Consider the following 12,400-nt stretch of genomic DNA (forward strand, 5'->3'; position numbering starts at 1 on the left):
CACTACCCTTCCATTTGTTTCCTTAAACACCCTTTGCATACCAAATCATGTCTGTCAGTGATTGAGCATCACTATTTTTTTGTTCACAACCGTGTCTCTATGATTCAGTCGAACATGATCAACAAGCTCAGCACATCTTTTATTTCTTGATGCAGTACGAAAAGACTGTGCGAAGATTTGGCGAAGATCCACTGCAGATGCCTCCTGATGAGTTCTTTGGCATCTTCGACTCCTTCCTCACGTCGTTCAGCGAAGCCCGCAACGACAATGAGAACTTCAAGAGGCGGAAGGAGGACGAGGAGCGTCGCACCAAGCAGGAGGCCGAGGTAGACCAATGTTACTCTGCTCTGGTTCTTTAAGACAAAATTTAGAGCCCCTGATTTGCCTCAAGATTGTTTCAACACATTAATAGACACGTGTGAACCAGTAACGCAAAAAAACAAGTCACAATAATTTTTTTGCGAAGGTATTGAAGTCTTAAGTTTGGTCTGAAAGGCTGAGACTCGCTCTACTGACGAAACTAGAACTGTGACGGCAGATGTAGTAATATGTGGGAACAGTAGGGACATTACAGTTTGTTCCCGACGGGTTAGAGGAAGTCTGGTGGTGTAAAATGAATGCTGAATAAGCTCGCGCCAGCACATGCGCGAAATATGTTTTTTTTTTTTTTTATGATGCCCGCTTGACTTGCAAGTAATACAACATGTGACGCCGCCCCACCGGAAATTGCGGGAAAATTTGAATGTTGGCTTTGGTATCACCTCCATTGGCCATTTTCTAAATAACTATTTTGAATTTGGAGACAAGTAGGCTGAAAGAGTGAAGCATGGCTATTCTGAAAATGTGTTTAGGTTGGATAACTCAAGAATCTGCCGGAGCGCCCATTTAAGGAATTTAGTGAGTTTCAAAGCTAACTAGGGTTTTGTCCTCACTCAAGGTGTACTGTAGATTCGTGCCATCCTCACCTTTTGAAGTGTGCTACTGGTGTCATTGTCATGCCATACAGTATTAATTTCAGTTGCTTTTGGAAATTAATTTGAAGGCCCTAGCCCAACTCACCACTGTGTAATTTTGAAGGAATATCCTTGAAAGTGTGGTATCAAATTCAGGCTTCAAATGTTATGGGAAATTTACTGGTTATTGATGTTCTTATATAGATGTTATTACTGCTTGATCTAAAAATCAAGCCAGCCTTGTACTTTTTATCAATAGATCAGCAGTGCACAGTGGGAAATAAACCTTAATATACTGAGGTGAGAAAAACATCTAAGCTCTTAGAACACTGCACAGAGCAAACATTGTGAAAATTTCATAATATTTCACAGGTTTTACGAAGAAACTGACTCCTCTAGATATCTATCGAAGTGAGATCCCTGAAATCAAACTGTAATAAGTGGAAATTACAAAACCTTTTTTTTCTTAAATTACCAGTTCTTCAAAACGGTTTTCTTGCCTGTTAACTGGAACTTCCTCTAAGTCAACAAACTAAACCGTAAACCTCTTGAAAATCTCTAGGATAGAAGATGATTGAATTATACAATGTGCCTCCCCCCCCCCCCCCCCCTTTTTACAAAATGAAAACTTGGTGTTTGTTTTACAAGAAAACTAAACTACAGAGCGCCGAATGCTCATTCTCCGCCGAAATGTAGCGCTAGCGGTCTGAACCAGATGACATGTTTCAGAATTAACCAATGTTTCATCCAAAAGTTGAAACATTATAATTTCATTGGGAAAATGGGGCCCGTTCTCAGTAAGTGAATCCATGTATTCAAAGGCTCTTATGACCACCATTTTCTCATTGAAAATTTCAGAAAATCACTTAAAACGTTTGCATAAGATAACCATTATTTCTGAAACTTGGGCATATGCTTCGAACCGCTAGCACCACATTTGGGTGGAGAAGAAGCATTTGACACATTGCACAATTTACTTTCTCAAAAAAAAAAAAAATTTCTGGGGGGGGGGGGGGGGGGGGGGGGGGGCTGGGCGCTTTGTAATTACCTAAGGATTTACGCTGACAATTCAGTGAGACATTAGTTCCGCTTAGGCATACTTCCCCATTTACATGATCAGTAGGCTCTCGGAAACCAGAAATGAAGCTGCAACACTACCTTTTATTCACAGAAGAAAGATCGCAAGGATGGCACAGCTCTACGTGGTCTGGCAGCTCTGCGCGCCAATGGCACGCATCTTGGTGGCACCTTGAACGGAGTGAAAGCCATGAACGGTAGTTCCGACGACAAAGGAGAGTTCGACGACCTCATTTCGGCCCTTCGAACGGGCGACGTTTTCGGCGACGAGTTTTCCAAGGTGAGGCGCAACCGACGCAGGGGAACCAGCCCCGCATCGAATCCGTCGATGGTGGTCGACAACGGACACATCGTCAACGGAGGAACAGCAATTCACGACAGCAGCCGGGACCGTATCATATCGCGAAAGCTAAAGTCGTGAATTTTAGGCTGTCGCACATCTGAATCCTCCACCAAGTCTTTGTAGATATACCGGCTGGCAGGCTGTGGTGGTCTTCTGGGAACGGCTGGCTCATTTTATCGTCGTGCGCCTCACGACTTTTGGCGTCTGACTACAATCGATGCCGAAACTTTGTTTCAGGAATTTTTAAAGGAGTCTGGTACTCTTCGATGTCTAGAGAGAAGAGTTTTTATTTCAGCTCATTCGTGTAGATAAACAGTGCCTGTGTTGTCACTGCTATGGCCCTTTGACTGCCGAATAAAATGAGAGTGCATCGAACATGAAATGCGGGTTCAGCGATGACACTAGCTGAGACAGGATTGATTCGTGAAAGCTTAAGTCATACGGTCTAGTCTGTAGCGGCAAGTTTGGGCACTCGGTAGCTTGGCATCTTGTTTTGCTATGTAGATGAGCTTTAGCCGTGGTTGCTTCAATTCGTCACTTTGCTACGAGCTGTTGGTGTGAGTATATTGAGTGTCCGTTGTGGTGCTCCCATTACGAAACATGAAAGAAGGAATCTCAGTAATCTGTCCCCGTGTGGTGTTTTGAAATGTGTTGGCAAGTTGCAAAACTGAAGGAAAAGTTGTTTCGAGATAACATAGTCTCATGTTTCTTGTAGATAGTTTTAACATTATTTTTTTGTTTATTTTGTGAATGAACAGCAAAGTGAAGTACGCTGCTATGAGAAGCTCATCTTTAGGCAGGTTTGCCGAGTACCCACTTCTTTATGTGGGGATAAGTGGGACGTTGTCTTACTTTTTGTAAATAATCTAGATATGTAAATGAATAAATTCTATCAATGAAATATTCAAAGAAAGGCCACTAATAATATGGTTCAGCAGATTTTAATGTAGTCATTTCATATACACAGTTTATTCATCTGCATATTTAGATTATAAGCTCTTAGACCTTTACAATTGCTTTCTTTTTTTGTAAATAAAACACTTCCTGTATGTGAAAGCCATATATATGTTCTGTGTGTGTGTATTATTTTGCTGTATTTGTTCTTAAGGAGTTTTACTGACTGGTCTGGACAACTTGCATTAATTTCTTATTTAGTTTTTCTCTAGTGTGCATTTAATTTTTTTCTGTATTCTACTAGAATTGTAGCGTCATCCTCTCGTAGTATGAGGTACTAATAATATTGTTTAAATAAATAATGTTTAAATATTAATGAGTCCCCTTTTTGCAAAAGTTAAAAAAATTTAAATGCAAAACATGCCTTGTTTACTAACATTGTCAGTAACCTTCTATTTCAGTCTTGCAAAAAAAATGTTAGTGACAACAAGAAGGGACACTCATGCTTCTTATCTCACCTGAAACTGCATTTACTGATCAAATTTACCTTACTCGATGAATTCACATTTTGAATAAACCCTATTCAATTTACTATTTTAAACAGATTATGCAGGTAAAATGTACGAGAAAAGGTTATTTCTGTGTTTTGTTTATCTAAAAATTCTGAAAATTACTTGCCTTACAATTATATTGTGCCTCAATCTTGTAGTCCGTTTCCAACTCACTGCACCGAGCAAATTAAATTGACACATGGTTATCTGAGAGGGTGTGGCAAAATAGGCATTCCTTTGGTGAATTTGTGCAATATTAATTTGTGAAGAATTCAAAGGGCAATTCTGTTTAATTCTCAACATTTAGAGATGATTGGCAATTTTACATTGAGAAGTATGAAGTACCAATGGACGGTTCAATCAAAGTTTATTGAGACAACCGTCGAGGTAGGACAGTTGTCTGGGGTGCCGTCACAAAAGGCACTGACATGCCTAACAAAATGACAGCCCCCTCACGGCCAGACCATCCAGCAGGCCCAGACAAAATGAATGTCTGACAGAAAACGAAATACTACTTGATTAGGACAAATGAAACAGGAAAGCCAATTGAGAACTTGTGAATTCATTCAACAATAACAAAAATAAAAACAGTGTTGCCCTTCAACGAAGTCACACCTTGAGATACTTACAGGCCTTCAAGAAGTACAGTTTATGATCAAAACAAATCAAACTTTCCTTTTATGTCTTATGAAGATAACATTTTTTTTACTGCAGTATGATTTCGTACAATGTTAGCACTTGCACAAGTTGTGAAAACAGTTTCCATTATAGCAGTCTGGACAACAGCATTATAAATTGTGTTTTTTGGTATATACATAGTACACAAATGAACATAAACAGTTTCTGGAAGTCCACACCCAAGTGTCATTCAATGACTGCCGTAACTTACATTGATATGCAACTCTGCAGACCGCCTCTTACGACCTGAAAACTACAAACTCCCAAGTGCGTTCTGCGTTTGCAACAGCCAGTTTATACTTCGAACTTACAACCATCGCTACCGCAGTCGGGCAGCACGTTTTTGTAATTCAAATTTCTGCCTTAAAATGTTTTGCCTTTGTGGCTTCTCTTGATATAATTCTGCTTCTTTTTTTATAACGCGATGGGGATCACGACTAACAACTATCACTCATCGAAATTTTTGTAAATGCCCAGTGTCTAGTCCAAACATGAAGCGCAGCCGATTTTTTTGCTACTTTATACAACCAGCAAGTGCTGGTGTGTCGGATTTCTAAGTCAGGCAGCTAGTTTCACTAACCTTTTGTACCGTGCTGTGTGGATGCCAGTTATTAGGCATCCGTTGTATACACTTTGACAGATACGTTTTTTTTTTCTTGCAGTAGTAGTCAGTGTCTATTGCTGGCGACATATTGGAGTTGATTGTTGTCTGTGCTGCCTTTGGAGACATGTACAATAAAGCCTTGCATATGTGTATGACTCTTCGTGTGTATTAATGAGATTGACTTCACACTAAAAATAAGAATGCAGTTTACCTGTATAAACAGCAGAACAATTTCATTGTTCCGTTGTTGCTAACTCGAATGTTGTGCCGTAAAGTCAAAATTAAGTCACATTACTTCGTTCGCCTTAAAAAAAGGGGTAATTTGGCCATTGCTTTAGGCAGCCGTGCTGTCCTGTCTTTACCGGAACAAAACCTGGTCATACCGAAGCCGGCCAATGTGAGAATCCATCAGTTTCAGAATGGACCTTTGGATAAAGTCTGTTCAAGAGTAAATGGTTTGGTACCATCTCCCTCTCTTCCTTTTGACCGAGGAGAGGGGGAAATTGAGTCAACACACGAAAGAATAAACAAATAGGACGGAGCACACAACTCATCTTTGATTTGAAGAGGGCCGCTTCCAGGAAAGCAACCGGATTGAAGACTTGGGAACCGCGCACAATTGGGGTTTAGACAAGACATACTCAAAAATACAGGCAGAACTATTAAAAACCGAGCGTGCTGATGAGTTTCAATTTACACAGGAAAGAATGAACAAATAGGACGGAGCACAGAACATGACCTTTTTCATGATTTCTTGTATCAACTCCGGGTCGACGATAACCCATGATGGACACGGAGGCAAAGTATGGGAGGGCCGTTTCTAGGTCACAGCGTTTCAATGGGCAAGCGGGACATTTTGGGTGTCAAACGGATCGGAGGGGCCTTCCGCTTGCATTGTTTTCTAGTCAAACTTGGTCTCGAACCAAGTCGCGTGTCTAGATGGCAGCACATATTTGGCAAAAGGTGGATTGCTGGTCCAAAAGTATATCTTTTAGAACTTGTGCCCCATCGGGCAAGGCAAAAAGATTCTGCGGCTCCATGAAAACTTAACATTGTTTATTTTTCATCTTTTACAATGGGCGAGACGGGGAAGCTTCTTTTATGCAACTTGTGGAGTCATCAACCCTATGAAGCAGTGTTTTGCCCATTACCGAAAAAAAGTACCGAAATGGTGTTGCTTGTTAGTTTGTCAGAAATTAAAACATTACTCCGTTTCGTTATCGTCCTGCAAAAGTAAGACAACACCGTCACCGTTACTTTAGAAAACAAATGGGCGTTACTTACCCGTTATTATCAACAAGGAACTGGTATCCCATATGCAGGGCAAAACTGACCCTTCGCCCCCACCCTTACTGCCGCCCATGCGGTACAATTTTGACCACCAAATACACGTGACCGTATCAAATCCTGAGGATTTTACGCAAAACTGAGCCGAGATTTGTATTGCGATTGCTGTAAAAAACACGGCAAACTATTTTTCAATACTATTAGCAGCAGAGATCAGTGTCGCTCCGATAAAAACCCGAAATACACCAGAGAGCTTCAAGTATGTTCAACTGCTAGATCGGGGTACGTGTTTATGGGTGCCATAAAATTTCCAAAATTTTGCCGTGGGTCTATGAGGCTATGGGTGGTTTTTCAACGTAAACTCTTCGCAGGAAAATGTCACACTTGTGCTTATTTTACAAGATCTATTATCTGAACACGTCAATGCGCCAGCTTTTGTTAATACAACCATCTTATATCTCATCGCGCGTCGACCATTGTTCACTGTCACACATCAATATTTCATTTTTTTTTTTTTGCTTAAAACGTCACTGGACTTGAATCGCCTTCCCGCAGCTGTAGTCGAGATTGCCGAGAGCTCCGATTTTCGAACAGCTGTTAACAATTATTTTTTCTACCCTCTATAACTCCTTTGTTAAGTGAATTTGTTTGTGTGTGTATTGTTTCAAATCATATATTTTTTTGTCCTGTTTAGCTCCCTTGTTAGGTTTATTTGTTTTGTTTGTATATTGTTGCTATGCCCACCCCCTTCTGTAATGCCTTCGGGCCATGAAGGGTATAAATAAATCCGGTTATAAACAGCCCTGGATGTGCTTGAAGGTTTTACGCGAAGAATAAATAATGCGAAAGCATTAAATGTCTCCTGGAGCGAGCCGACGTCACCAGCCGCGCCAAACGGCAGAAAAATTTCCGAAGCCGCGATCTGAGGCATCCCCAGCTTTGGAACCACGCAGAAAGCCACTCAAAACGGCAATGATATGAAGCCGACGCGCTTCAGTTTCAATTAGTACCACCCACTGATCTCTATGACAATTGCTGGATCGCGCTTCCCCGCTTGTTCGCTGCAGCGCAAGTGAAGCCACCGGGCTTCACTCGCTTGGGATACGATTTGCCGTTTTTGCTAGCCTTTGGTGCGGTTTTCCAGCGTGCTGACGACACGTTTTCTACTCGCTCGTCGTCATTCGCCGAGGAAGTTTTTTGAAGACTCTGTGTATTGTTGAGACTTGCCGTTGTGAACACGTGGAAAAGTTTACGAAAGTGCAGTGTCGCAGGAAAAAGGGCACAACGCGTCGAAAGGAAGGGCTGGCGGCGTGTTCAAAGCATCCTTGGCACGCCGAAGTGCCGTGTCTCTGTGCCTTCGCGCGCTTGGATACCGACCAAGAACCGACGCCGTGTGTATGTGTTCAGCGAGTGCAATGTGCGTGAAGCTGTTCGTGCCTCTGGATCAGCTCTTTTCCTCTCGCGGTTTAGGAACGAGCTTAATCCAGCGTCCACTAGCGACGGAAGATGGGGAGAAGGTACGTCTTTTTTTCGTCCTTAGACGATTTACACAATACCGTGCACAACAGCTCCTCATCACTGATCAGTGCTGGCTTATTATCAACCTACTTAATTGCACTTGAAGTTTGAGCGCGGCTCGCCTAATTGTAATTGGTCAACAGATTGCACACGACCATATCGGCCGCGCTTCAAAGATTTTCATTCTCGCCGTCTTGTACTTTTGCTTTCGAAAACCCCCCTGGCTCCACAACGTTGCCCTATTCGTGCTCCCACGGAATCTATTAGAGTAGATTTGAAACACAGCCATGGTTAATATAGTACATAAGAACACGTACAGATCTCCCCCTTTTATTGATAGCAACTCACCGGAACAGCTGGACGATCCAGAACTCCGTGGCCGATATATATAAATGATCTAAAGGCATCTACGCGCGACACACGTTCAGAACTTTGGCGCGGCGTCTATTCTTGACCGGTATTTAAGCGTGCGAAGGCGCAAAGATGCATCACTGGGAGTGCCAAGGAAGCTTTGATCACGCCGCGACCCCGGCGACACGTTTTCGACGAGTTGTACCTTTTGATACGGCTTCACGCACATTGCACTCGCTAAACACATTCACACGGCGTCGGTTCTTGGTCGGTATCCAAGCGCGCGAAGGCACAGAGACACGGCACTTCGGCGTGCCAAGGATGCTTTGAACACGCCGCCAGCCCTTCCTTTCGACGCGTTGTGCCTTTTTCCTGCGACACTGCACTTTCGTAAACTTTTCCACGTGTTCACAACGGCAAGTCTCAACAATACACAGAGTCTTCAAAAAACTTCTTCGGCGAATGACGACGAACGACTAGAAAACGTGTCGTCAGCACGCTGGAAAACCGCAGCAAAGGCTAGCAAAAACGGCAAATCGTATCCCAAGCGAGTGAGGCCCGGTGGCTTCACTTGCGGGAGCGGCAAGCGCGATCCAGCAATTGTCATTGAGATCAGTGGTACCACCCCATGGCGCTGCGTGCCCGCGTCGAAGCAGAAACGGCCGAGGCTGGCCGAGGCGCCGAGAAGATCACATGCGGCCGCCGTCCGCGGCGCCGAGAGGATCAGAAGCGGCTCCGGGGCGAAGAACGACATTCATGCCTTCGCATTCAAAACTCATTTGAAGTGCTTAGGTGTACCTCAGGCCTTTTGTTCCGATATGATAAGCATTTTTTAAACGCGAAAATGTGTATAATCCGCCACCTATATTACACCACCATTAAATTGCAGACACTCTCCATGGTTTGAGTTGAACGCACGGTGTCGATTCTTGATCGCTATCCAAGCTTGCGAAGGCACAGAGACGCAGCGCTTTGGAGTGCCAAGGAAGCTTTGATCACGCCGCGAGATCGGCGAAACTTGCTTTCGACGTGTTGCGCCTTTTTCCTGCAGCACTGCGCTTCCTTAAAAATTGCCACATGTTCTCAACGGCAAGTTTCATGGCCTACACAGAATTTTAAAGAACTTCTTCGGCGAATGACGGCGAACGAGTAGAAAACGTGTCTTCAGCACGCTGCCGCCAGCCTTCGCAATGCTCCAAAAACGCATTTCGACATGCAAGATGGCCGTCCGATGGAACGCGTCTCCGACTGGAGTGTTTTTCCACCTGGTGACGTTATCCACGTGCCATGCTGTCGCCGGTCGCGACCCTGGCGGCGTCCCAGCAGCGGTGGTGGGAGTGGCAGACGCCTGTTCTGCTGCAGATCGCTCTCCAGTGTGACAATCCACGGAAGCTACAGCAACCGGAAGTTGGGACGCCGTGACGACAGCGACACTCGCGTTCGCTTGTGCTTTTTGCCAGAATTTCTACGACCAACTGCCAGCCAGGATCGCGACATGCAACAGCATGAAACGCCGGCTTCTGTGACGTCATATGCTACCACTTCGGTACCACTTTTGATGTATCGGCGGGGTAGGACGCTAAACACACCAGTTGGAGCCGCGCTCCAGGCACCATACTCGCGCTGCAGCCACCAAGCGGGAATGCGCGATCCAGCAAGTGTCATAGAGATCAGTGGTCCGAATGGAGGAACCACCATACGTATCAGGCTATTTTTGGATGGGATGCAACTGGAGTAAAGGGGAACGGAAGGGAGGGGGCGAATGGGGGTGCTGGTAAAATGACAAGACTGGGAAAAGGTACGGGAAAGCTGCAGGGAACACATGTGAGTTAAAGGCAATATTGGGAGAATGGACACACTACTCGGTTTTGTGTATCTGAAAACAGGGACCGATGCAAGGGACGAAAATACACAACACCCAATGTGTATATCAGGGGGCATTAGAGAGACTGGCATCCAAAAGGAAATAATTATCTTAGAAGACTTTGATGGGTATACAGATACAACAGGGAGGATGTTAGACGAGTTCTGTGAAGCCCTTGATCTTGTACTGGGTAACGCTGAGGTAAAATGTGACGGAAAAATAACATGGGAAAGAAACAACTCGCACTAAACAATTGACTACTGTTTAATGTTCCGGAAGCTATACAACAAATTAGGACGCATGGAAATAGATGAGGAGGGCACGAAGAGCTTAGGGAGTGACCATAAGAGAATCAAGATCACATTTGGCACATTAAAAGCTGAAATATTCACTCAAAATCGAAAGGATTATATCACTAATTTAAGTGATGTGTAATTGCAAGAAGCGTCTAAGCGAATTGAGAATACAGTATCCAAGCAACCAGAAAAGGATGGACGAACGAGCACTTAGTATTTTCAAGAGGGTATTGAGAAATACCAAGTTAAGCTAGGAAGAAGATCTCGTCTGTTAGATCTCGTCTAGAGTATGCGTCTTCTGTATGGTCCCCATGGCAGCATTACCTAGTTATGAAATTAGAGGCAATTCAAAACCGAGCTTTAAGGTTCATTTTCTCAGACTACTCTCGTTTCACTAGCGTAACAGGCCTAAGAAGCAAAGCTAACCTTCACGCACTCTCATTTAGGCGCATTCTTTCTCGACTAGCCCTGTTTCATAAATTATACTATAACAATGCCTCTATTAGAACATCCCTCTTCCTTCCACCCCACAGCATATCTCTCCGCCATGATAACTCCCGCAAAGTTCGCCCGATTTTTAGTTCAACTGTATCATTTTATAATTCCTAACTGCCCATGACAATCAGGGACTGGAATAAATTACCCGATAGCGTTGTAACCGAAACTAACTCTGATAGATTTGCCGAAGAACTGATCAATTACCTGGAACTTACAAACATGTCTATCTGCTAATATTTTTCTTTCTTTTTACTGTTTACAGTGCATACCGTAAAATATGAATAATATTGTGTAATGTTGATAACTACTTGTATTTGTTGTTCTTTGATTCATCTGTATGCTGACTTCCTCTCTGTGAGTGTTAATTTATTTTAATCTATGATTATTAGTGTGTTATTGACCCTCCTTGTATAATGCCCTAACGGGCCCTCAAGGAATAATAAATGAAAATGAAATGAAGAAGAAGGCCGAAAAGTTGGTGGGATAAAGAAGTTAAGGCAGCCATGGCGCGACGCCAGGAGGCATCTAGAGAATACAGATGGGCAAAGAAAGGCTACTTTTGCATCCAGATGGGGGGACTTGCTGCAAAAAGGTTCTGGGAACATATTCAAGCACAGGGGAAGAGAACGGAGAAATGTGAACAGTAGTGACCACACAGCATGGGACAACGATAGAGGGGGAAGAGGCACGAGAACGCATTAGATGTACAATAAAAGCAGATTTTTTGGAACTGAACCAAATCAGGCTTTAAGGAGCAGTAACAACAACATAGCACAAGAGGAGGGGTATTGTGAAATTTAGCTGAGATGACCACAGGGGAATGGGATAAAGCAGAAGGTAAGGTCCCGGCTCGAACTGCAACAGGCCCAGATGGTATACCAATGAGACTGATTAAAATGTTAGGCAAAATAAGCAAACTGAAGCTAATACAGGTGATTGACCAAATAGTTAGGGGAGGGGACGTACCCGGTGATTGGAAACTAAGCCGGATTAGAGTATTATATAAGGGTAAGGGAGACAAAGACAGTATCACATCGTACCGACCAATCACAGTAACATCAGTAATCTACCAAATAGCTATGCCGATTGTAAAGAGAAGAATAGAAGAATGGGCAGAAGGCAAGCAGATACTGGGAGAGCTCCAAAATGGTTTCAGAAGAAATAGAAGGTTGGATGATAACTTATTCGTAATCACGCAGTGCATAGAGATAGCAACGACAACGCAAAGGCTTTTATGGCTGGCATTTTTTAACATAAAGGAGCACACGACAATGTGAATCAGGCAAAACTCAGGGATCAACTAAAAAAGGTATGAAATAAATACAAATTTGATTAAGTTTCTAGAACCGATATATGCAGATAACAGGGTAGTTATAATTTGGGAAGCCGGAACCACAAAACCAGAAGCAATAACAAGATGACTTAGGAAGGGCTGTCCATTGTCTCTTTTGCTCTTTATGATATACCTTAGTCAAATGAAAGAAAA

The 12,400-nt window shown here is 43.3% G+C and overlaps 1 protein-coding gene across 1 annotated transcript in view; it reads left to right on the forward strand.

The window, feature by feature from the left end:
- LOC8052696 (disheveled-associated activator of morphogenesis 1) overlaps positions 1–3,433 on the forward strand; it is a 40,602-nt gene extending 37,169 nt beyond the window's left edge. The window contains exons 22-23 of the mRNA XM_029972493.3: positions 156–326; positions 2,125–3,433. Coding sequence (XP_029828353.3) covers positions 156–326; positions 2,125–2,451 — 498 coding nt within the window. The 3' untranslated portion in view covers positions 2,452–3,433. The remainder of the gene's footprint in view (positions 1–155; positions 327–2,124) is intronic.
- The last annotated feature ends 8,967 nt before the right edge of the window (positions 3,434–12,400 follow it).

This window comes from Ixodes scapularis, unplaced genomic scaffold, assembly GCF_016920785.2.
Source record: "Ixodes scapularis isolate PalLabHiFi unplaced genomic scaffold, ASM1692078v2 PGA_scaffold4__175_contigs__length_147842914, whole genome shotgun sequence".
Lineage (NCBI taxonomy): Eukaryota > Metazoa > Arthropoda > Arachnida > Ixodida > Ixodidae > Ixodes > Ixodes scapularis.